The sequence below is a fragment of the Choloepus didactylus genome, chromosome 6, assembly GCF_015220235.1.
Source record: "Choloepus didactylus isolate mChoDid1 chromosome 6, mChoDid1.pri, whole genome shotgun sequence".
NCBI classification, from domain to species: Eukaryota; Metazoa; Chordata; class Mammalia; order Pilosa; family Megalonychidae; genus Choloepus; species Choloepus didactylus.
The window spans coordinates 85,202,710-85,228,711 of record NC_051312.1 but is presented as its reverse complement, the minus strand read 5'-3'; the positions used below and the strand labels follow the sequence as shown (position 1 = coordinate 85,228,711).

The 26,002-nt window shown below is 48.7% G+C and overlaps 2 protein-coding genes across 7 annotated transcripts in view; one reads left to right on the top strand and one right to left on the bottom strand.

The window, feature by feature from the left end:
• Positions 1 to 802: 802 nt before the first annotated feature.
• RHOG (ras homolog family member G) lies at positions 803 to 25,883 on the bottom strand. 3 transcript variants are annotated; one of them, XM_037840497.1, is made up of 2 exons: positions 25,565 to 25,883; positions 803 to 2,017 (listed from the first exon to the last, which is right to left on the bottom strand). In XM_037840497.1, exons 1-2 carry the CDS (start codon positions 25,635 to 25,637, stop codon positions 1,374 to 1,376), a joined length of 717 nt encoding a protein of 238 aa, XP_037696425.1. In that variant the 5' UTR covers positions 25,638 to 25,883; the 3' UTR covers positions 803 to 1,373. The 3 variants fall into 3 exon arrangements, with proteins under 3 accessions (XP_037696425.1, XP_037696428.1, XP_037696427.1); XM_037840500.1 differs by having other exon boundaries at positions 25,498 to 25,696; XM_037840499.1 differs by lacking the exon at positions 25,565 to 25,883 and adding an exon at positions 13,150 to 13,299.
• STIM1 (stromal interaction molecule 1) overlaps positions 24,550 to 26,002 on the top strand; it is a 232,889-nt gene continuing 231,436 nt past the window's right edge. Inside the window, exon 1 of one of the 4 annotated variants that reach the window (XM_037840484.1) lies at positions 24,550 to 25,796. In XM_037840484.1, the coding sequence (XP_037696412.1) occupies positions 25,658 to 25,796 (139 nt within the window). In that variant the 5' untranslated portion in view covers positions 24,550 to 25,657. The remainder of the gene's footprint in view (positions 25,797 to 26,002) is intronic. The other 3 variants (XM_037840485.1, XM_037840482.1, XM_037840483.1) reach the window with 3 other exon arrangements.

Sequence of the window (26,002 nt, the reverse complement as noted above, 5' to 3'; positions counted from 1 at the left end):
TTGGTGAGTAGGAGTGACCAAGAAGAGCAGCTCCTTTAGGGACCTCAGGTCTGGCAGCTGGGATACCTGGGAGTTTGGGGTTGTGGCAAAGGCTTGGGTTACAGCCCCCGTTCTGTATGTAAGGTTCAGTCACCTTGTCCTCAGGCTGATAGCTCTCAACCTCTCCCTTTAAAACAAAACAAAACAAAAAAAATGGCTTTTATCTCTTTTTCTTGCCTAATTGCCATGGCCAGAACCTCCAGTACAATGCTCAACAGAAGTGGCAAAAATGGGTGTTTTTGTCTTGTACCTGAACTTAGAGGGAAAGCAGTTTTTCATCCATGTTTAAGCAATCTTACATTCATGGATAAATCCTACTTGTCATGGCCTATAATTCTTTTTATATATTGCTGGATTCAGCTTGCTTGCTAGTATTTTACTGTAAATTTTTGCATCCATATTCATAAAAAAACTGGTTTATAGTTTTTCTTTCCCTGTAACGGTTTTGTCTGGTTTTGGTATCACATGTTATTGGCCTTGTGAAATGTCAACCTCTCCCTTTTTGAGCCCTGGATCAGGAGGTCTGTCTTCATGCTTTGCATCCCAGTCCACCACAGTATCTGTGGCTAGGCCCCAGAGCAAGACTGGCCCCTATGAGAGAGCCTAGAGCTTTGTTAGGGCAATTGGGGGGGACCACAATGAAGCCTATTGTCTCCTATCCCCTCTTGCAGGAAACAAAAGGCTCCCAGTCTCTGGGGAGCCCTAGCTCATGCCCACCCCTTGCCCAACCTCCAATGCCCAGCACACAGGGAGGAGCCAGAGCCACTGGAGACAGGAGATTTTATTGATGCTGACGGGGGTAGGAAAAGCCCCCAGGAGCACAGGGGCTGAGTCAGTCAGCAGATGCGTAAGGCCTGGGCATGTAGGAGCAGGTTAGGGCACATTCATCTTCTCAGGATGCTGTGGCTCCTTCTTTGGGGAAGGTAGAGAGCATCTTGGGGGGCAGTTCCAAGAGCAGCGAGAGCAGAGGTTAGGGACGGCTGAGATCCCTTGAGAGGCACCACCAATAGGCAGCAACACCTGTGTGGAAAGCTGGATGAACTGATCAGTAGGGGGAAAAAGGGAGGGGAACACTGGGCTGGCCTCTTGGGAAGGGGTCCACCCTTAGCCTGGGTAAGCTCAGGAGAACAGCTGGTGTTACCAAGTGGAGTGCAGCAGGACCCAAGGCTGAGCCCCTTTCCCTGAGGGCCTCCTTAGGGAGAAAAAGGCATTCAGGGAGCCCCCCTGGCAAGGGGTGCCTGAATTAGTCCTTAAGGCACAGCTGGGGGCAGAAACAAGGCGCCAAGGCACAAGTGGTAAGGGAGCAGGGGCAGCCTCCAAGCTGAGCACCAGGGTCACAAGAGGACACAGGACCGCCCACGCTTGATCGGCATGGGGTTGAGCACAGCCCGGACAGCCTCAGCGAACACCTCCTTGACGCCGTCCTGCTGCAGGGCAGAGCACTCGAGGTAGCGCACGGCGTGGATCTGCTTGGCCAGTGCCTGGCCCTGCTGCGGTGTGATGGGCGCCTGGCCCTGCTCCTTGAGGCGCCGCAGGGTGTCAGGCTGCGCTCTCAGGTCCTTCTTGGTGCCCACCAGGAGGATAGGTACATCGGGGCAGTGGTGGCACACCTCTGGATGCCACTTGTGCCGCACGTTCTCGTAGGAGGGCGGACTGGCAATGGAGAAACAGATGACAAAGACATTGGTCTGAGGGTAGGAGAGTGTGCGGAGGCGGTCATACTCCTCCTGGCCCGCCGTGTCCCACAGGTTCAGGTTCACTGTGCGCCCATCAACTGCGCTCTGGGCACTGTAATTGTCGAACACTGTGGGGATGTACTCCTTGGGGAAAGCGTTAGTTGTGTAGCAGATGAGCAGGCACGTCTTGCCCACTGCCCCATCGCCCACCACCACACACTTGATGCTCTGCATCCTGGGTGTAGTTGTTGTGGTGGAGGCAATGCCTCCTCCCTCTTCTGGGCCCCTCTGGATGCAGTTACCTGTGGACAGATGAGAGGGACACTCTTGGTGAGTGTCTACACATTGAGAAGAAAGGACGGGGACACATAGGGAAACCAGCTCCTGCTCACTTAAACCTGACAAGATCCTGCAGTCTCATCAAGGCAGACCACAGAGAAGCAGATGCACAATGAGAAACATGCTCAGGTGTTAGGACCCTGAAGGCTGGCATTATAATGTGATGTGAAGCATATAAGCTCTGGGTCAGACCAACTAAAGTCAAATCTGATTTTGCTATCTTCTTGCTGCGTGACCTCTCTATGCCTCAGTTTTCTCATCTGTAAAATGGGAATGACATAATACCTACCTCATTGAGTTGTGGTGAGAATTAAATAAGTTAGTACATGTGAAGCATTTAGAATAATGCCTGGCCTTAATGAGCACTCACAAAGTATGGGCTGTTTTAATTTTCTCCAAGCACTAGTAAAGGCAGTAAAGACATAGGAAGGTGTTCAAGTGCAGGGGTCTATCAGATCCTTTACCAAAAATGGATCCCCCCTTTCCACCCCAAGCAGTAGACTGTGCTAGCCATCCCAGGTCACTTTAGGTCCCACAGGTTGAACCTCTACAAACTTAGGGCCCACCCTGCCCTGTGCACTAAAATTTTCAACTCCTCCAAAGCTGACATCTTAGCTACTGAGTGCAAACCAAAAGGCACAAAGAAAAGCATGCTGTATAAGGAACAACTGCCCTATCCCAATCCAGGGTGCCCTGAGGCTGGGGAAAAGGCAGGAGAGCTCACCCCATCATTCTTGTAAACATGGAAAATCCTATCTGGCCACACACATCCAAGTTGGCAGTTCAGTGCTGGAGAGTGAGCTGGGGCTGGGATTTGAACTAGAATCTGGGCACATAATGATAAATGAGGCAGAGGCTGAGGCTCCCAGACATAAGCGTCTTCTCTCAATGTTCTTGGTAGGGTGGGGCAGATCCTCCAAGCCCAGTCAGGAGGGATGAACAGAAAAGGAAGACAAAAACTTGATTTTCCCCTTAATATTCTGTCCTTTTCCTGAAACCGTGGGAGGTGCCTCTCAAGAAAGCAAAGTGCCAGTAAAGCACTATAACTGATAATGTAAATGTTGGAGTCATACTGGTCATGGATTCTAATCACAGCTCCATCGACTAGTCATGTATGATCTTCGGCAACATACTTAAGTTCCTTGAGCCCCAATTTTCTCATCTGTAAAATGGGGATAATCTTTCCTATTGCATTAAGAGTATGAAAAGAGCTAATATGTAGAAAGTGTTTAGCATGGGACACAGGAAGTGCCCAGTAAATGAGCTGCTGTAATTATTAGTGGGTAAGTATGAGGGAGGGGGTCCCAGCTCCAGCCACCACCCTCATCTTTGCAGTTCACAGGGACTCGGGATGAGGAAGTGCTCTTCTGAGTTCAGGGAAAGGAAGGAGCTTCCGGAGACCCTGTGATTATTTTTACCACTATGGCAAGGGTTCTCCTGTCACTGCTACTTCGTCTCAGCCATGAGGAACTCTGGCTGTCCAGTATTTGACTTTCTTTCCCTGCTTCTCTCCTACAACCAGGTCCCTCCTGCACGGGAGGGGGCAGTCCTGTTTTAGACATTCCCTGATCCCTAAGTATCCCTGGCTCTGCCCAACCATCACTACTGGCTCATCTTTTCCATTTCACTTTCCACACTGGAAGGCTGTGCCCTGGTCTGGGAGTACCTTGACCTGAACAACCTGATCTCTTAACCACTGGTTCAAACCTTAAGAACCAAATATGGGGGTGGGTGGGTGGGGGGAATCTCCCCAGTGGGAAGAGGTCAAGGAACTTTGGTGGTGTGGGGGCTGCACAGGACCCACTTGGTCCCATGTCTCTCCCAAGCCAGCTGGGGGGAAATGGTGTCACTCTATTAGGTTGCCTCTCTGGTTCCTAATAAAAATACTTCCATTTTTATTTTATGACTAAGTAAGTGTGTGTGTTCAACTTCAGGACATTTAGATAGATATTGCACTTAGGGAATGGGTATGGAAGGAAATCAGAGTCCACTAGGGCAATGGAGAGAACAAGGGACTGGGAGTCAAGAGACCTGAGTTCTAGCCCCAGCTCTGTTTTGATACTGACTCAATGCAACCAAGCATGAGGCCCTTCCCTCCCTGGGCCTCAGTTTCTCGGTCCATGAAATGGAGAGAAAAATGCCTGTGACAAGGGCACTGGTTGGATGAAATGAGATGTAAAGAGCCCTGGGAGTTCAATAAGGTTGACTGTAAAAGTTTGGAAATGGATAGCATAATACTGTGTGATGATGGCACAATACTGTAAGTGTAATTAACAAAGCTGAGTGTGAGTATGTTTGAAAGAGGAAGGCTAGAGTCATGTATGTCACCAGAAGGAAAGCAAGAGGATAAAAAAAAGTAGAACTGTATAACTTAGCAAAACCTAGAGTGGACAATGATGGTGGTTAATTGTATAAATGTAAGAAAGTTTGTACATGAACTAGAACAAATGTGTCACTATTACAAGGTGTTAATACTAGGGTAGTATATGGAAAAAATAAAATTAATGTAAACTAAGGCCTATGTTAACAGTAACATTGTAATATTCTTGCGTTAATTGTTACAAAGCCTCTATACCAACACTACATGTCAATAATAGGGGGATACAATGAGTATGGGATTTTTTATTTGGGAAGAAATGAGACTGTCCTCATGTTAACTGTAGTGGTGAATGCATAACTATATGATCATACCAAGAGCCACTGATTGTACACTTAAGATGGATTGTATGGTGTGTGAATAAAAATGTGAAAAAAAATAAAATGGGGGGATAAAGGGTATTGGATGTTTTGGGTTTTCTTCTTTATTTTTATTTGTTTTTGGAGTAATGAAAATGTTCTAAAATTGATTGTGGTGATGAATGCACAACTAAGTGATGATACTGTGAACCACTGATTGTATACTTTGGATGGATTATATGGTGTGTGAATATAGCTCAATAAAATTGCATTTTTTAAAAAAAGAGCCCTGGGAGCAGGGGAGGGGATTGATGCCATTACTTGTATCTACTGAATTATGTGGAGGTCCTGGCATTTCAGACTCCTGGGCCTGTGACTCTTCAATGTTTACACATAGCAGGGGGGTTAGTATGGCAGTATGACTGGGAACTCCCCCCTAGAAGCCCAGCATTGGGCTGGCCCTGGCCGGAAGGCACGGAGGGAACTCTGACCAGCAGTCACAAGGCCTAAGAGACTGGAAGTACAGCTGGCTCCAGGCTGCGGTCTAGGGTGTAGTTATCAACCAGCAATCAGTAAAGCAGCCCTCCGAGGCGGGAGGGAGAGAGTGGCTTCCGGGCTGGCAAGGGAGCAGGGACTGACACCGGAAAAGGATCGTAAGTGAGGCAGTGTCCAGAAACATGTAGGGGCAAGAACACTGGATACCTGAATCTGATCTCCTGCGTTCACCTGCTGAAGCTGCCCCTTGATAAAAAGCCCTCACATGGTACAGCCCTTTAAAGATTGCATGGTATTATGTATTTGATCCTTATAACACTATATTGCTACTATTCCTAATATACAGATGATGAAACAAACTCAGAGTAGTTAAGTAACCCAAAGTCACATAGTTAGTTAGTATGGGAGCTAATACAAAAGCCCAGTTTGTGATCCAAAGTCCCATGTTTTCCTTGATGTATCTTACAGCCTTCAAGTTACCCCTTACCAGCTAACTGCATGACCCTGAGCAAGTCACTTCCTTTCCTAGAGCCTTAGTTTCATCTGTACAATGAGAGCAAAAATACCTGCCTTCCCTGACTCAGGGCAGCAGCATGGATCCCATGAGATCACAGAAATGAATGTGCTCTTTAACACGTGATGTGCTGTGCACACAGGTGGTGACAGGAGCAAAGCCTTTCATTCCAAAAGGCAGGAAGCATGGAGTACGATTATGTAGGTGTCTGAGTCAGCCCAACTCTCCCTATTTAAGGTCCAGTTCAGACTCTTATACTCTCACCTCAAACAAATTTTTTCTCTTAAGTCTTACCTTTGGCCTGATCTGGGTCCTGTAAGTTCCCACAGCCCACTGAAGGAGGGAACATGCTCAAAGTTAGGGTCTAATCTATGCCAAATGAAGTGACAGTGCTGAAGGAGGCCAAACAAGCAAATAAGGAAACAAGGAAAGTGGCTGCCTGGCAATGGGGGCTCCACTGTGACTTATTCACTAGGTGGATTTTTTTTTTTCTCTTAAAGAATTTTCATTTAGTAAAGAAATTAACTGACTTGTTCTGGCTTTTTTCCCCAGCTGAATTCAGATCATTCTGGGTCCTTCATCTTGGTATTCAAAGTTCTTCATAATCTGGAAGGGGTTTTGGAGTTGGACCGACTAGGGTTTAAATCCTAGCTCTGCCACTTATCAGCTGTGTGACCCTGGGCTTGTGCTTTGTTTGCATCTCTAAGTCTCAATTTCCTTATCTTTCAAAAGTGCCAATAATAGTTTCTACCTCATAGGGTTATAAGGATTAAGTGAGTTAGCAGAGAATATGTGTACAATGTAGGTACTTTGTAAATATGAGTTCCTTGCTCCAGTGGAGTCTTCAGTCCTCTAAACAAGCCATGATCATTCTTGTCTTTGAACTTTTACTATAACTCTTGCCCCCTGCCACCATTCCCCTTTCCCTTTGAAATCCCCCTGATCCCTCAAGGCCCAGCCTAAATCTCACAGTTTCATAGGGCTACTGAATTCTCCTTTCTTTGAACTTTCATAGCACAGCTACCACTTTTTAAAATGTGCTTTGGCTTTGTGTGATTCTCCTTTTCCACTAATCAAAAGTTTCCCAGCCTACAGATGCCCTCCAGTACTGGAGCTTGGGCTTCTCTAGTCTTCTCCACAGAAAGGCAGAGTAAAGAGCTGGGCACACAAGAGTGCAATCTATGCCTTCTGATTTGCTTGCTCCAGCCCTATTACCGAGAACTGGACAGACCCCTCCAAAGTCCAGGATTGGACAAACACCGCCACAGCCAACACTGCACTGCTGAATCTTATTGGACAGCAATGGCAGCCAAGAGCTATAAGTGACTGCACTAGGCAAAAATCTCTCTTCCCAGTACCAGTGTGGCCTGGCCATGGCAGGGAGCACAGCCCATGGGAGCGCAGCTTATGAGTGGCTAACCTGAGTGAGCTTCTTGGAGCCCGGCCAGCACCCAGTGGGGTCTGGCTTGGGGTGTGGCCCAGGCTGGCCCAGAATGGGGGAAGGAAAGGAAGAAGCCAATGGCCTGATCTCCGTGACAGTTACAGTAGGGGAAGTGTCCCAACTAGGAGTGGGGGAGGGGAGGAATGGGCCTTAGAAGGTGGGGCAGTTTGGAGGCAATGGGAACTTACCACAGCCTCCTAATCTGCCTCCCTGACCCAGGGTTCCCCTTCGCCAGCTCTCCCTGAGTCTCACTCTGACTATAATTCCTCTCTGGGCATTCTGAGCCCCAAGCTCTGGCCACACCACCCTGATCTATACAAGTAGCCTCCGTTTACTCAGCTCTGGCTTGTCTCTTCCCCCAAACACACCAAGCAACAGCACTTACTGTCTCCCATAGGTACCCAGCATTCCGTCCTTCCATTCCCCAGTCCCTACACTGTAGCTCAGGGGCTCCAATTGCCTCAGGGATCTCCCTTTGTCCTCCAGAACAGAGCAACATTGCTACCTCCTCCAGGAAAGTTTTTGCAAATCAGCCAAGTCACCAATGAGTTATCCCATCCAAGGCCTGGTTCTGTCTCACTCACAGGCACATTTAAAATATTGCATCACCTGGACGCTGATCTGAATCTTATCTCTGTCACTAGACTGGGACAGCTGGGAGGGCAAGGTCCTGGGTGATTTGTCTCTGTAGGCTGAGCACAGCACACAGTAGCTGTCAGTAAATAACTGAATGAACTCAATCCCTCCTCATGGTTTTGCATATGAGAGCTCCACTTCCTGGAATGCTGCTTGCCCCCCTTCACATCTTCCCTATCCTTCAAGACCCAGTTCTGTTCTCTAGCTTCTCCCGGACACTACAGCAAGCCCCTCTCCTGCCCTACACCTTCCCCAGAACGGACTGTCTTGCCGGTACTGTTCATTGATGGAACTAACTGGATGTTTCACGAGGAGGGAAATCTGTCCTCTTGCTTACTTCCAGAAGCCCAGCATGAAGCTGACCAAAGCTGCAGACTGATAAATCCCTCCCCTCATCAATCCACAGACTTTGATATTGAGAACAAGGAAAAGCCTCTATGTGTAGGACACACAGGACAAGGGTTACCAACTCCATCTTTGCCCTGAAGAGCACAAGGTTAGACTAACGAACATACAGGTTATACCACCCAGTTCCCAACTGGGAGGGTGAGAGGGGAGGAGCACATAGTGATTATTCCAGCAACTAGGGCCTAGGGGCTATGAAGAAGATGGGGAGGACAAATGGCTAAGGATTGGGAATATCTGAAGACTTTTGTTCGGGGATAAGGCAAGCTGCAGTGTTGGGAATGGCTTCAGAAACTACTTTTTTTAAGTTTATTTATTTGTTTGTTTTGAAGGGAGGGGTGGGGAGAGGTGATATGAAGAGGCTCAAAGGGCCTGAAGCTGGCTGCAGCTGGGCTGGGAGGAGGAAGCTGGGGGAGACATGAGATCAGTGTGGGGCTGGGCCCAGGCGGCCAAGAGCTGAGTCTCTGTCTTCCCCTTCTCCCAACAAGCAGGGACAGAACCCAAGAGCCTAGTCCCCAGCCTTAAAAAAAAAATCCATACGGGAGAACTCTCCACCTCTTGCCATTCCCCACCCATCAGGCCCTGCGGAGGGTTCTGCACTGCAGCAGGCAGGGTTAGAAATGGTTGGCAAGAGTTGATTCTACCTACTAGGGGTTGGAGAGAAGAAGAGAGGAGGAGGAAACAGGACAGTTGCAGCTGGGAAGACAGAGAGGTGAGATGGGGGGTGGGGTCATGGTGGGCCCTTTCACTAAGTCCCAGTTCCTGCCCTTCCTCCCTCCTGGTCCCAGTACCCTGGATGCTCTATGCAGAGTGACCCTCAGGGACAGGGCATCTCTGGCTGGGGGCACCAAGGAGGCTACCCCTCCCCCACAAGCAGCACAGAGGAAGGCTCCTACAAGGGCTTCCTCCTCCCCGCCCAGAAGCAGCTCAGAAGCTCAGCAGTCCTGGGGCCCCACGAAAGGCCTGTGAAATGGCACTTCCTTTGCCTTTGCTCATTTCACATGAGGCTGTACAGAAGTGCCACCCTCCCAATCCTGCCTCCCCCACCTGAAAATACCCACAGAGAGACCCAGGGCCTGGTTCCTTCAACCCCGCCCCAGGCCTGAGGGGGTTTCCACAAAGGAAAAAACATCAGGGAGGAAACTCCGCATTTATTTTCCACTGTCAGTGGGGCAGAGCCAGAGCAGGCAACAGGGTGCTCCCCTACTTTGCTGTACACCCCACCCCCTCCGCCGGCAAAACCCTCAACACTTCCTTCATCTTCTTAGCTCTCAACCTCTAACACAACCCTGTGCTTTTTCCTGCCTCTGGACAGACACTTAAGAGCAACTACTGAGGACTGTGAGGTCAACGCTGGTGAGACAGGAGTGCCCAGAGTGGGGAACACTGCTGTGAGACGCCTTCCTGGAGAAGGGAGAGTCAGAGCTACCCGTCATCACTGTATCCCATAGAGGTATTAATATGCAACTTATTTGTTGAAGCTGAGCCCAGAGAGACTAAGTTGACCAAGATTCTACAGAAATTTGGTAGCAAATCCAGGACAATGATTTAGGTCTCTTGACCTCCAGCATGATGTCACTTCCACAAGGGAGAGAAGGCAGGGATTGGACCACCATCTCTTTGACCTCATTCAGGATGACCCTATCATAGTTTATCCCTTTAGGAAATGAACCAAAGGGGTCAGATGGACACCTGAGCATTTTTTGCTTCTAAAATCCCAGGCTCTCATGCCCAGCCCATCTGGGACATCCATGATTTCAAACTGATATTACTGGACAGTCAGCTACCCTGTCTCTGCTCCAGCTGAGGAGCTCCTCCTCTGGCCTCTAGCTCCTGGGGGGATGCCCTCCCCCACTTCATGATGAGGGCAAAAGAGGAAGCTGGACCCAGGACAGGAAAACCAGTCTGGTTGGGGGAGGTGGCCCGAGTTTTGTCTCTCGTTTCCCTCCCTGGCTCTTCTCATGGACCCCTATAAGGCTCACCATTAATAAAGTTACACTGTGTATGGAGGGTGAGCTTTTCAGTCTGGCAAGTTTCCCCGTCTTCTTCCCAGTTCCCCAGATATCACCACCTAATATCTCCCCAACCATCTCACTATAGATACAACCTCTCATTTTTCCTGCTCATAACCCTCTAGAAGCTCATATTGGCCACTTTTTCTGCCCTAACACCTTGCCAGAAACAACCCTTCATATCCCAGATTCCCAGTCAGATCTGTAACAATATCACATCAGCCACTTTTCATGCCACAACCTTGACAGTATTTCTTTAGCCAGGAACTCAACTGCAGTCTCCTAGGTTGCAGCCCTTCACCCTCTCCCCCAATGATATTTTCCCAATTGATACCTCCCATCCCTGTCATATTTTTCCAACAATTAGCTCAAACCTCCAGTGGGGTCACTCCTTGCCTGGGAGAATCCCTGTCCTATCCATCCTACCTTTACCTTCAGAGCCCTGAGGGTTGTTCAGTTATTCAGAATGCTGCAATAAATACTGGTTTTGCCAGGCTCAGAGTCAGTACTCCTGGGTGTTTTCTGACTGAGCCCTGATGCTGGAAAAGTGTCTTGCATGTAATCTTTCTAGGGTTGGGATTTTATGCAGGGATATCCCCTTTCCTGGGATTTCCTCCTGAGGCCAAACCCCCTGCACCTCCCAGAAATGAGAGTAAGAGAGACAAGTGGAAAGACAGGACTAGAAGAAGGGGCAATTCATGGGAAAGGGACAATTGTGAGAAGGGACAGGATGGAGAACAGGAATGGCCCTCAAATTTAGCTATGCCTGGGGGATCCCAACAAACTAGCACCTGCACCCCTCTACCTCTCTTTCCTACTGGAAAGAAATGAATTGCAGTAGACTGGCATAGCTAGAGAGGAGCAGGATCCCTCAGCATACATCCTAAAGGTTTGAGAAAGGAACTCTAGAATGGGGATAAGAGCTTACAGAGCCAGGCTGAACTACAGTCAGACTTGGGAGAAATTTCCTGAGTAGGGTCCTAGGTAAGAAGGGGAATATTACAGATGCCTAAAGACAGAGAGAGGGGTCAGAAGAACTCCAGAGGGCTTCCTGTCACCAAGGCCCTGACCTAGACCAGGACACATGGGTACCCAGCCTGGGCAGGCCCTAGAAGGCAGAGGGAAGAGGGGGAAGACATCTTTGCCTCATACCCCTCTTGTTCTCCTGAACTGAAACTAAAACAGTTAAGACTGAAGTTAAACCAACTGCAGTCTACACTCCAGAATCCTGCCTTGGCCCTCTGCCTTTTTTCCATCATACTCAGCTGATTTGGTCCCATTCTCCCTACCAGGTGTTGAAGTCAGGGACTCTCAGGCTGTTCCCCTGCCTCAAGGCCTGGCCTCTCGATAATGCACCCAAGGGTCTGGGGGATTTTGATTTCCCATGGACTCTCTTACCAGTCTTACTCTACCCTGACTGCTATGGACTGCTTCCTTCTGCCTAACCACAATCTCACCCACTGCAGGTTCCCTCCATTCTGCTGGCTTCCCCTGCTCTGGGTGCTGTCAAGGCTGAGGGCAGTTATTTGGTTGTCTTGAAAAGATAAAGATACAGACACTTGCATGTGCACACACACAGAGGTTTTCCAGCCTTCAATTACCTCCATCACTTGGAAGGTTGCAGCCTGCCTCTTGGGGCTGGGGAGATTTGGAAAGGCTCTCAAACTCACTAAGTGTCTTCTTTCTACAGCAGATAATGATCCCAGAGCTGGGAGAGAAGTGGCTGGGAGGGAAGGTGACCAGAGAGGATGACAGGCTGAGGGATCTAGTGCAATCAGGGTAAGCAGAAGGAGCAAGAGGGTTGGTATGTGTACAGGAGCCAGAAGCTGGGCAGGGAAGGGAGAGGGGAGGCTGTAGGGGACAGAGATGGTCAAGGGAGCAGGGTAGGTGAGGAGAGGTCAGGGCCTAGGCATAACTGTGTGTTTGAGGAAACAGAGCCTGAAGGGGATGAAAGGAAAGGGGGATGGAGGGTTTGTAGTTTGAGACTAAAAGGGGTTGGAGTGGGGACTAGGAAATGGCTCCCAATACTTCCAAAGGCCAGAATCTCTGCTGCCTCGCAGAAGCTCTATTCTCCCCATCTCCTGAAAACAGTCTTGCTCTCAGTGATGCCATCTTGTCAGGGACTCTCAGTACCTCTAAATGAGAGCCCTCCCACCCCGAGTCACACAGGGCAAAGACCAGACCTTTTCCTTCCTTGGTTTACCCCCAACAGAGCAAGGCCAAGAAATGGTCAGCTGGGTACAGGGGATTTTTGCCACTAAATACCTGTTGTTTGATCTAGGGATGGAGAGGTTGGGCCTCGGAGAGACAGATATACAGAGAAAAGAAGCGGGGGTTCCCCAGGGTCCGAATGCAGGGGACCCTTCAGCTGCTGCCTGCGACTGGGGGTCTAGGATGGCCTCGGTCTTCCAGGGAAGGGAGCTCTTTCTCTGCAGACTCCGGGCTTCAGAGGCCCCAGGCACCGCCCCCTTCCCAACCTCACGAATGTCACAACTGCCGGAGCAGAAGGAGCGCGTTATCCAGGCCAGAGACCCTCTCCCTTCACAAACTTCGGACACCCGCCTCAACAACTTCTGAGGGAACCTCCACCTCTTGAGTCCCATCTCCTGGCTCTAAGCTCTTCCACTTCAGAGACTTTTCTCCCGGAGCGCGAGACCCGCCGACCTCAGGGGTCCCTCCCAGCTCCCCAGAGCCAGTACAGCAGCTGGGAACCCACTCTCACTGAGCTGCCGCCGGCGCGCGGTGGCCCCGTCCCCGCCCCGCCCTGCCGCGCCCGCCAGCTTGCAGGGAGCCGAGAGCCTCCCGCCCGCGGTCCCCCGCAAGCAAACTTTCAGGACCCGCGCCCGCACCCCGTCCCGGGCTGGTCGGGATTGCCTCCCCCGGACCCCGTGCCCGCCGGCTAGGGCCGGGCCTCACCTGGTGCCCTCCCCACGGCGGGGGAGCTGGGGGCGGCGGCAGCGGCTCCGGGCTTGAGAAGGAAGTGAGAGCGGGAGGCCGGAGGAAGAGGGGGGGGCGGACCCGCCGGCCGGGGCGGGGCGCGGGGGCGGGCCGGGGCGGGGCCCAACCAGGAAGCCTGCGGGTCCGTCCCCCACTCCCTCCCAGCCCCCGCCTCGCCTCCGACCCAGTCCGGGGTTCCCCGCTGCACCACCGCCGGCCCTCTGCTCCTGGGGTCCTAAAGATCGGGCCTCCCCGCCTCTCTGCCCCAGCCCCTCAGCCCCTGCGGACGCCCTAGCCTAGGCGCTAGGCATTCGTACCCCTCCCCCGGATCTCCCGGTCCCCGCGGGAAGATGCTGAGAAAAGGCGCCTGGGCCTGGTGCCTTCAGCCGAGCCCAGGGATGGAGCGCTAGCCAGGGTTGGGGTATGGCCAGAATGGGTTAGTCTGGGGCAGTCCCCACCCCTGCCCCGAGCCCCTGGGGAGTGCTGGATGGAGGTGATTCAGCAGTGGAAAGGCCCCAGACCCCTGGGGAGGGTGGGGAGGCTGGGGGAAAGGGAGTTGGCGTCAGCACCCGGGGAAAGACAAGATCAGCAGAGGCGCAGGCGGAGCCGCGGGTCCCCAAAACAGGATGTTGTGTCGTTGAGTACCCAGCAGCTCCGCGCGGCCCGGCCCAGGGGAGGCGGCAGGGCGGGCGGAGGACGTGGGGCTCTTTTCGCCCCCTCTCCTCGCCGGGATTCATAACTGGTTGTGGCTGAAGGGCCGCACCCAGGCCGCGGCCTGAGGCCCGGCCTGGGCCCTCGAAACTGCTGGGTAGGCGGACTCGTGGGCGCCGTCTGGAGCTTCTGCTTCCACGCCTTGCTCGGAGCGCTCTTACTTGAGAATGGACACCCTTAGTTCATCACAAATTTTCTCAGCGCCTACCACGTGCAGAGCCTCGTGCTACCGTGCTGTGTTGAAAAACGGAGAGTCGTTTAAGACAAGATCCGTGTATTAAAGAGGCTCTCCAGATAAAGAGGAAGATCGACTCCGGGAACAGTAACTAGCTCAGCCTTTCTGAGCCTCAATTCTTTCTTTGGTAAAATAGAAAAAGCTCTCCTTCACCAGGTAATTGTGAGGATAAAGTGTGAATGGGTGTCAAAGTCCAGCTGTCAAAGTCCAGCTCAAAGTAAGCAATCAACAAATGTCTTTTACTTTTAATTTTTTTTTCAAATCATACTATAATGAGTTTCCTAAACACAACGTGTCTGCCACATCTTTGAGCCTTCTATTCCGTCTGCCTGACTTTTTTCCTGTATTGCCTGCCAAGGGAAATCGACTCAGTCGTTCTCAGGCTGGTCCTGGCATTACCCCTACTAGTCCCTTCCAACGCTGTTCAGTAGAAATATAATGCAAGTCACATATGTAGTTTAAATTTTTCTAGTAATGATACATATTTGAAAAGTGAAAAGAAATAGATAAAATTAGTACTAATATATTTAACCTATTTCCAAAAGATTATCAGTCAACATGTAATCAATATAAAAATTATTAGACATTTTACATTCTTTTTTTCATAATAAATTTTTGAAATCTGGTGTGTATTTTACACTTACAATATTCTCAGTTTGTATTAGCCACATTTCAAGAGTTCAATAGCACACGTGGCTGCTGTGTCAGACAGCACAGTTAGAGGCTCTATCAGATTCAGGCTGGCAAATGACTGAGTGAATGAATCCTTTGTTCAGGATTCTCCTCAGAAAGCCTCCCCAGATCTCCCAGGCAGAATTTGGGTCTCTCTCCTCAGTCCCCAGCACACTTGGCACAGACATCTTCCAGGAAAGGAGAGCAGGAGAGACAAGGGGAAAATCTTATTTCCCTCCATACACTAATGGGAACACATGGCTGGTACTTTGTGTTCGATGAAGAAAGGATTGTGAGTCTCTATAAAAGACAGGGTTCAGAGGAGAACCACACATTAAAATGGCTTCTATGAAGCCATTAAAAATTATGTTCCAGAATAAAAGTTTTTGAGCTGTGTTCCTAGAGTTCTCTTCCCAGGATTTGAGGGCAGGAAAATAGTCCCTCCCCACTGCAACCAGAGCAGGTTTGCTTTTATCTGATTTATATGCTGGTGTTCTGGGTAAAGAGTACATAAAAAAAAGTTTCCTGAAAAACGTATTTGAAAATCAATTTTAGGAGCATAGTGGGAAGAGTAGGGTGCACATTGGGACACAATCAAAAGGCTGGATTGGCAGTCTTGGCATCAGATTACATTTCCTGAGCCCCTGAAAATATTGGGCACACCTGGCCCTGGCTCACCTTGCTTAGATGGGAGAAACTGATTCTCCCTCGAGGATCTTATAGTACGATGGGTGTTGGGACTCTTGCTTGTGAAGAGGAGGAGGAAAGAGCCTTGGGCTGGACTTCAGAAGACCTAGATTCTAGTCTTAGCTCAGCCAAATAGTCTGGTTAGACTTTAGACCAGGCTCCACCCTTTTCTTGGTCTCAGATTCCTCCAGTGGAAAACAGGAGGTTGAACTGGATGATACATTTTAGCTCTGACCTTCTATGATATATTCTTTAGAATAATAATTAAGTAATCCAGGTTTATGCATATAGCATATTGCTCATAGTTCTTTAATACCATTTAGGTCATCTTGTTTTGTGCTCTAGTTAATTGTATCTGTGCCTAATGTCTGTCTCTCCCACAAAGGATGTAAGTCCTTTGAGGTTGTAACTGATTCATCCCTGTATCCACCCACTGGGCCTGGCACAGGCAGGGCTGGACACACACTTGCCTTCAGTATACATCTACGGAATTAAGTTGTGTTAATAAAGCACTAATATGTGTGGAGCCAGGAGAGGCCAGGTGACTTGGAGTCACTTTTGTGCACTGATTAAGGAAGTGCCAGTAAGGCCAGAGGAAAGAGACAGATGGGCAGATGAAGGCTGCGGTTGTCTGCAGAGGATTCTTGGAGAAAGTGGGTGCTGAGCTGAAGAAGGTAGAAAAAGGGCACAGCCTCTATTTCTTCTTCCTATTCTGTTCTGGTTTGGATCTCTTATGTCCCCCAGAAAAGACATGTTCTTCTAATCCAATCTTGTGGGGGCAGACTTATTGTGGGTGGGATCTTTTTTTTTTTTTTATTATTAAATTCAGTTTTATTGAAATACATTCACGCACCATGCAATCATCCATGGTATACAATCCACTGTCCACAGTATGATAACATAGTTACGCGTTCATCACCACAATCTATCTCTGAACATTTTCCTTACATCAGAAAGAACCAGAGCAAGAATAAAAACTAAAAGTGAAAAAAGAACACCCAAGTCATCCCCCTATCCCACCCCACCTGTCCTTTAGTTTTTATCCCCATCTTTCTACTCATCCATACACTAGATAAAGGGGGTGTGATCCACAAGGTCCTCACAATCACACGGTCACCCCTTGTAATCTACATTATTATATAATTGTCTTCAGGAGTCCAGACTGCTGGGTTGGAGTTTGGTAGTTTCAGGTATTTACTTCTAGCTGTTCCAATACATTAAAACCTAAGATGTGTTATCTATATAATGTATAAAAATGTCCACCAGAGTGACCTCTTGACTCCATTTGAAATCTCTCAGCCACTGAAACTATTTCATCTCATTTTGCATCCCCCTTTTGGTCAAGAAGATACTCTCAGTCCCACGATGCTGGGTCCACATTCATCCCCGGGAGTCATATTCTGCTTTGCTAGGGAGATTTGCAACCCTGGGAGTTGGATCCCACATAGGGGGGAGGGCAGCGAGTTCAAATGAGATGGCTCAGTTAGCGAGAGAGAGGGCCACATCTGAGCAAGAAAGAGGTACTCAGGGGGAGACTCTTAGGCACAATTATATGCAAGTTTAGCCTCTCCTTTGCAGTAACGAGCTTCCTAAGGGCAAGTCCCATGATCGAGGGCTCAGCACATCAAACCGCCAGTCTGTGGGTGGGATCTTTTGATTAGGTTGTTTCCATGGAGACACGGAAACATGTCCTCTATGAGAAAATAAAAGGCAGAGACATTTTAAAGAGAGCTTAGAGATACTTAGAAAGAAAATACATTTTGGAGACATTTTGGAGACAGCTGTTGAAACCAGACATTTGGAGTTGCTAAGCTAAGAGATGAATGAAGCCGAGTTTGCCCCGGAGAAGCTAAGTGAGAACCCACAGACACTCAGAGAGAAGTCCACTAGAATCAGAAGCTGAAAGCAACGCAACTTGGAGCAAAGGACCAGCAGATGCCAGCCATGTGCGTTCCCAGCTAACAGAGGTGTTCTGGATGCCATTGGCCTTTCCTCACTAAAGGTATCCTTCTGTTGATGCCTTAGTTTGGACACTTTCATGGCCTTAAGAATTGTAAATTTGTAACCTAATAAATCCTCTTTATAAAAGTCAATTCATTTCTGGTATTTTGCATTCTGGCAGCTTTAGAAAAGTGGAACATACTCTCTTAATAGCTTTCCCTGAAAAGGTGAGTTCTTGATAGATGATGTGCATGTGTGCTCACAAGAAGCCAAGAACCAAGGACATCTAGTGTGAACATTTAGAAGTGAGTCAATGTATAAAAGTACTTGGTGTGGTAGAATGGAGAGAGAACAGGTTTTGGAGCCAGACAGTCCAGAGTTCAAATCCTGATTGTACCATTTATAACCTGCAAGTCACATGACCTCTCTCATCCATTCCTTGGCTTGACAGTGTTGCATGTCAATGATGCAATAGTGAAAACATAGACAGTACCTGATAGAACCAGCAAGGGAGATAGACCTTAAACAGATAATTGCACAAAATATGGGGGCTTTAAGAGCATATAAAAGAGCTAACTTCTCAGTCTCAGTTTCATTTTAAAAGGGGAATGACAATACTAAATACTTTGTGGGGTTGTGAGGATTAAATGAGATAATGCAGATTGCCCAGTGTACAACAAATAAATATTAATTCATTTTTTTCCACACCCCCATGATGTTCTGAGGTTTGTTTTCCCCTGGACTAATTATTCCCTCTTTCTCAAAGTCAAAATGCTAAAACCAACTCAGTTCCCCTAAAAAGAGCAGGATAGAGACAGGGATGGGGAAGAGAAGGGCCCTGAATTGATCTCACCCATGCCCTGGCAACTTCCAAATGAATCTTCCCAGCAAAGTCCTCCTCTGAAATCCAGCCCCTATACCCCACCAGCATCCTATCAGGTCTTCTGCTTAACCCCAGCCCCAGCCCCTTTTGGGCTAACTTTAAATCTATGTTCTCAGCTTTCTTGGGGCTCCTCCTAATTCCTTGGTCTTCTTTCTCAACCTGAGGAGTAAAGCATGGTCTCCCTTTCCTTGCTTCCCTTCATTGCTAAGACAAGTCCAACATCCCATTTCATGGGTTTTGATGGGCAAGTCAGAAGTTAGCAGAAAGAACCAACAGGGGAAGTGGTAAATTAAACAAATTTCTACAGTTGTGTCCTCTGATCCATGGCTCCTGACTGCCTCTGAGGGACCAACTGGATGGTGAGAGAGGGACAAAAGCCATACCCTATGCTCTAGGAGGGTCCTTCCTCCCAGACCGGCAGAACAATAGTTGCCCTAATTGCCTCCAGAACATCTTTACAACTTTGAGGTTCCTCAAGCTGCGTGGTTCCTCAGCCCTGGTATTCCAAGACAGTTCAACTCTATACACACGTAGATGATTCAGTATTCCCTGCCCACCCCCTTCCTCCTCTAATTCTCATCTTTGCTACCTACTTGCTATAAAGTTACTGTATAAGTAACTTGCTGGACAAGTTATTGAATAATAATTTTTAAAAATGACAGATATGTTTTATATATCCTTTATACTTATTAACTCAATTCATGTAACAACCGCATGAGGTGCTGTTCTAGTTTGCTAATGCTGCCTTTTTGAAAACACCAGAAATGGATTGGCTTTTATAAAGGGGGTTTATTTGGTTACATAGTTACAGTCTTAAGGCCATAAAGTGTCCAAGGTAAGTCATCAACAATCAGGTACCTTCACTGGAGGATGGCCAAAGGTGTCCGGAAACCCTCTGTTAGCTGGGAAGGCACATGGCTGGCGTCTGCTCCAGAGTTCTGGTTTCAAAATGGCTTTCTCCCAGGACGTTCCTCTCTAGGCTGCAGTTCCTCAAAAATGTCACTCTTAGTTGCTCTTGGGGCATTTTTCCTCTTTCAGCTTCTCTGGAGCAAAAGTCTGCTTTCAATGGCCATCTTCAAACTGTCTCTCATCGGCAGCTCCTCTCTTCTCATCTCCTGTGCATTCTTCAAAGTGTCCTTCTTGGCTGTAGCAAGCTCAGTCCTTCTGTCTGAGCTTATATAGTGCTCTAGTAAACTAATCAAGGCCCACACTGGGCAGGGCCACACCTCCATGGAAATTATCCAATCAGAGTTATCACCCACAGTTGGGTGGGTCACATCTCCATGGATACAACCTAATCCAAACATTCCAACTTAATCAACACTAATATGTCTGCTGCCACAAGATTGCATCAAAGAACTTGACTTTTTCTGGGGGACATAATATATACAAACAGGTATAGGCACCATAGTGGGTTGAATAGTGTCCCACAAATATCCATGTCCACCTGGAACCTCAGAATATGACGTTATTTGGAAATAGGGTCTTTGTAATTAATTAAGGATCTTGAGATGAAATTATCCTGGATATAAGATAGGCCCTAAATGCAATGACTAATGTCCTTATAGGAAGAGGAGAGGACCCAGAGACATAGAGAAGAAGGCCATATAAAATAGAGGCAGAGAGTGGTATTATGGTGTCACAAGCCAAGAGCACCTGAGGCCACCAGAAGCTGAAAGGGCCAGGAAGGATTCTTCCCTACAGGAGCATGGTCCAGCTGACACCTTAATTTTGGACTTCTGTGTGAGAAGTCCAATATGAGAGAATAAATTTCTGTTGTTTTAAGCCACCCAGTTTGTAGTACAGTAACCCCAGGAAATTAATACAAGCAGGTACTATTATCTCCGGATAAAGTTAAACACCATAAAATTATAATTTCATTTGTAAAATGGATGTACATTATGTGACACCATAAGATTGCTGTGGATATTAATTATGTGTGATAACATGTAAATTCCATGAAGGCAAGAAATTTTGCTTGTTTTATTCAGTGCTATATTCCCAGTGCCCAGAACAATGCCTGGTATATTGTAGTTGTTCCGTAAATGCTGTTGAATGTAGTATGCTTAGTATAATACCTGGCACTTAGTGTAATATCTTAGTATAGTACCTTCCAAAAGTACTGTTATTAATATTAACATTAATTCATCTATTTCCCTGTCATCTAGCTAATCACCAAATATTTCTCAGATCTAGACACTTTTCTAGTCACACTGCTATTGCCCAAATCAGGCTTCATAATTGCTCCTCAAGTCCTTGCTCAAGGTCACACAGCTAATAATAAGGTGAGCTGAGTTTTTAGCCCAGGTCTGTCTGACCATCTTACTTGTCTTTGGCTCCTTCCAATCCACTCTCAACACTATCACCAGAATGATCTCTTCAGTTTACAGACACTGCATCTGGTGTGTAGTCCTTGAATGGCTCTGAAATTGCTTGGAGACTAATATTAAGAACCAACATTTATTGAGTTTTTTTATACCAGACACTATTCTAATTGCTTTACACATATTAACTCATCTAAGCCTTACAGAGTCCTCCTATTTTTTCAGATAGGGAAACTAAGGCTAGAGAGGCTGATTAACTTACCAGGGCCACACAGCAGAGCTAGGTAGTCTGATTCCAGAAACAACCCCTCACCTCCCATCTGTGCGTCTCTGCACAGTCTCACTGACTGCTTTAGGCAGTTACTCGCCCCTCCTCTGTGCTTCCTCAACTGCTCTTGTACCAATCCATCTCAAGACATTATCAATAAGTACTAATTATCTCTTCATGGATACATTTCCCCCTCAAAACTGAGCTCTTTGAGAGTAGGAACTGGGTTTTTACACACAGATGCTCAGTAGTTGTTAAATGTGTAAACATTAATGTAAGTTCTTGAGCTGAATCTGGAAGGGAAGATGATTGTGTGTGTGAAACTAGCCTGGGAAGAGGAGTTGCTAGAAATCGAGATCTCTCTTCTCAATCTGTAGCCAGTCAGTCTGCAGGTAGCTTCTCAGTGATAGCTGTATTTGCTATTTTTGGACACCAGAGAGCGCCACTGGTAACACAGCCCAAACTCAAGATTTCCTGAACATTTCGGAGCAGAATATTTAGGACTTTTCCTGATTACACTTCTGCACAAGATTCCCTCAGTTTCCACATAAAAGCTATTGGTTACCAGAAACCCCTTGATGTAGAGGAAGGTCAGCTAAGCTGCTGGACAGATCACATATCATTCATTCCTTTTTTTAGCAAAAACATTTATTACGGAGTACAAACAATGTTGTTGGCAAAATCCATGCCTGTGAAATGTAAAGATGAAATTCAGTCCTTGATGAGCTCCGAGGCTTATGAGGAAGATAGATATTTATTAGATAATAATAATCCAGTTATATAAGTATCTGAGAGAAAGAAAGAGACTGGAGAAACTGGGCAAGTCAGGGAAGGCTCCAAAGGAAGGGGTGACTTTAGAGCTGGTGGTTTTTTTTGTTTTTTTTTTTTTTGGCTTTTGTTTTTGATTAATAAAAACCCTTGGCTCATGATGTGCTGTCATCTTTGGTCATGGCATGGGCACTTTCATTTTACTTGAACTGCGACTTGAAGGATGGGGAGGAAATCCCTAAGAAAAAAGAGAGCTTGGTTCTCACCCTGCCACTTGATCTCCTCAGCCTCAGTTTCCTCATTTGTAAAATGATATAAGCTGTGTCCTATCTAGCAGAGCTATTGTGAGGATTAGAGGAGAATGCTCTTGCAAACTGTGAAACAGAGGCATAAAGATTGGTTAATTCAATTTGATTAAATTTAATTTGATTTAACCAATATCTGCAGAATATCTATTAAAAGCAAAGCCCTGAGACTGATGCTAGGGAGATGCACCTGGCACATAGAAAAGGTTTGGTGTATAGGTTTAAAAAAGACAGAGATGAAAAAATTGTGTTTCCTCCTGAGACTCATAATGTGGTAAAGGAATCCTGCAGAGGCTGCAATCACATGAGGGCCTACTATAGAGGCTACTGTGGTGAGAGTAACAGCTTCTGACCCAGGAGGTCTCAGGATTTTCCTATCTCATAAAATATTAGAGCTGAATTGAATCAGTAATCTGATGCCTGTCCATCTTATAGTTGGGGAGACTGAGATTCAGAGGGGAACTGGCTTTTCTGATGTCACATCATGATCTTAGAGGCAGAAGGGAGACCAGACTTTTCCTAATACCTGGGCCATGGCTTTGGCTTCCAGGCAGCATTTTAGTCTCACAGGAAATGCAGTGGGCTCTGAGATGGAAAAAGATTGTTCAAGGTCTTGGTGTGAATTGCTAACAGACCTAGCTCCCTGCCTCTAAAACTCAGGCCTCTTCTACCAAATGGGCTATGTGCTTATACCCCTTAAGAAATCATGCGGTGTCTAAGAGAAATGACGCAGTCAAGTTTAAAGGAAGTTGTGGTAAGTATGCTTTACTTTTCTCTTTTCTTATGTGTTTTCTTAGCCAAATGAGTGCACAGGCAGGTGGGTAGGCTTAGGTAGAAATCATAAACCAGCAGTCTAAGTGATTAATCTGGGTTGCAGATTTTTTAATATAGCCTATTCAGGGTTTTATGTTCTTCAAAATTAGTTGCTAATATTAAAAAGCAGAGAGATGTTACATAAAAGTCCAGATTTCCATCTTCTCTTGAAGAAGATCTGGCAATGCTGGGCTCACCTTCTTTCCTGCTCTCCAGTGTGCCACAGTCCCCACCACTCTCTATTATATCCCATATATTTCTCTTAAGTATATTAATTACTTCCCTCCTTGGTCATTTGAGTTTAAAACTCCTGGCTCAGAGCATACGTCTAGTAGAGCCTAAGTCATGGGTTCCACTTCTGATCTGGCCAATTTTCCAGCATGTAGTTGTTACTCAATAATATTTGAGAGATCAAATGAATTAACTCATGCTGACCAGCTTTTAGTGAACACCTATTATGTGCAGGGTCTTTAGCTGGGTATTGGTGTCACAGAGACAAATAAGACACAATCCCTGACCTCTGAAAACCCATAATCCTATGTGGGGGTAGAGGGAGGCAGACATGTGCATGGCTCACAGTGACACAAATTAGACAATTCTCTGCTATGAGAGTCCAGAAGAGGGAAAGAGGCACAGACTCTGCCTGAGGCATCAGGAAGTATCCTAGTTAAGTGGACATTGGAAATGGACTGGTTAGTATCACTTAGAGATGTTTCATTACCAAACCACAATCTCACAACAAGCCCCAACATCTGTCCAATTCTGTCCACTTGATGGGGTAGCCAGAGTAGGAGTTTCTGAGGAGACCTTGAACTGTATCCTGAAGAATGAGAAACCAGGTACATGGGGAGATCTGGAAACAGTGTTTCAGACAGAGGCAACAGCAAATACCAAGGCCACGAAGTGGCAAAGAGTTCTATGTGTTTGAAAACTTAGAGAAGTCTAGTGTGACTGTAGCTTAATAACAGCATGGGGATAGTAGTGGTAGATGACATAAGATGTGTATTTTTAGATCAACAGCCTAACCCTTAAGCCAGGCAGCTGTTGGGCAAATGCTTGTTCCTGGTCTTCAAAGAGTTTGCTCAGAACAGGTAGCCGGCTTAGTGCTGTCAGTTGGAGGAGGGAATGGTCTAATCCCTTCCCCTGCCTCTGGTGCCAAGGACAGCCTAGGGCACAGGGCAGGTTTCAGTAAAGATTTGCTGACAGCAAGCTTGAGAAGAGAACAAGAAGTGCAAGCTCTGTAGAAGGAGGCCCAGGCGTGGTTCTCTCTTCATTGGGGCACTCCTCCAAGAGCTGGGAGAGTGAGATGCAGGGAGGAACCAGCCACAGGATCTAACCGCAAGAACCTCAAGGGGGAGGGGGTTTGAGAAGCAGGTAGGAAAATGGGCTATGAGAGCTGATGGAGGGCATTCGATTTATTGGAAGTGGCCAGAGAAGGTAGGTGGGGCCTTGCAGCATAGACTCAAGGTATATGTAAAATAATTTTACCTAGAGTGGTCTGGACATTTCATTTTGCCTTCTGGCACCATTTCCTCTGAAAACATTAGCAGGCCCCAAAGGGGCCTCATTCTGGGCCGTCCTCGCTTCACTCCCCAACCCTCTGCAAAAGAGCAGGGCCTCCCAGAAGCTCGAGTCCTGCTTGCAGCATCGGGATTTGCCCGCCAGGGGCCGCTACGCACGGGCGACGACGCGCGCGGGTTCCTAAACTGCAGAGAGGCGGAAGCCGATTGGCTGCGAGGCGCGGAGGGAGGGGGTGAACTTGACAAGATGAACCCAGGTAGGGGGCTGGGAGGGCGGCCCCGGCCGAACCGAACCGGGCTGTTGTCGCTTCAGGCAGCTCCGGGGCGGCCATTGTTGTGCTGGGGGCCTCGGTCCAGCCCGGGTTTAGAGCTGAGGCGACTGAAACTGCACTGCAGTCCGAGATCGGGGCCGAATAGCTAGTGTTGTTGCCGCCACCGCAGGCCTGTGTTACCTGAACTGTGTGCCAGGACCCGCCCGCCAACTGGCGGTTGACGCGAGACAGACTCTCGCGGGGGAAGGGGAGGCCGGGACCCGACCCTTGGCTCAGGAGAAGGGTCCTGGCGAAGACGAGCGCGGGCCGGGAACCCGGGAGAGCCCGCTGGGAACCGGGGGCGCTGCGCGGCCGCCTCCGACAGGTTATTCCGGGATAAGCCTGGGCGCTGGGGCGGGCCCGGGCTTCGCTGGGGGCCGGGCGGCGCGGGGCGGGACGGCGGGAGAGCACGCCCCTGCCCGCCCAGGTCCCGCCCCGCGCCGCCTGCCCGCCGGCCAGCCCGCGAGGGAGCGCCTGTCCCAGGCCTGGACCGTGCGCGTCCGCCTGCTGGAGCTGGGCACCGCCGGCCTCCTGGGCACCGGACTGGGCGGGGGCGCTGACCTCGGCCTAGAAGGCCTGCGAGTTGCACGCACTCCCTGAGCCTCTGCTCTCGCCACTCCTCGGTGGGGCGAGGCCAGGTGCCACCCTTCCCACCTCTCCCTCCCCTTCCTCCCGCAACCCGGTGCCCGCGGGAGAACCCGTCCGCCCGCCCCCTCCCGCAGGGGTGTAGCCGGCTGCTGAGCTGACAGCAGCCCCGCAGCCGCCCTGCCGAAACTCGCCGGAAGCGGCCCAAGCAGACAGGGCTCTCAGGCCGCCGCAGCCCCGGCGGATCCACGGTTGGACCAGAGGCGTCGGCCCTCCTCCCGCGCCCAAACTTGGAGCGTTTGACCTTTGGCTGTTGGAGGAGGCAAGCCCACGGGTGGCTGGACAGCTGCGGCGCCGCGAGGGCATCTTGCCTGGTTCCGGGACCGTCGGCTGCACTCCCAGGCTCCAGCCTCTGGGATCCCGAGGTGTCCGCATCAGGCGCATGTTGACTGAGACCTGGAGTCATGGCTGTGTGTGTCCGTCTTGCCTTGTGGCTCCTCTGGGGGCTTCTCCTGCATCAGGGTCAGGGCCTCAGCCATAGCCACAGCGAGAAGGCGACAGGAGCAGGCTCGGGGGTCAATTCTGAAGAGTCCACCGCAGCAGGTAAGGCCTTGCCACGGGCTGGACTGGACTTGGGACTTTGACTCAGAACTGAGGGGTTCAGAGTGGGTAGTTTGAACGGAGGATCCAGGCATGGCACTGCCTTTTCCCGGTAGTCCAAGGGAGTTCTTTCTGTTCAAGAACCAGGACTAGTGTTTCTGTCTCCTCTGAGCAAGTCACCTCATCCTTTCCCAGGATGTCTTTAGTTG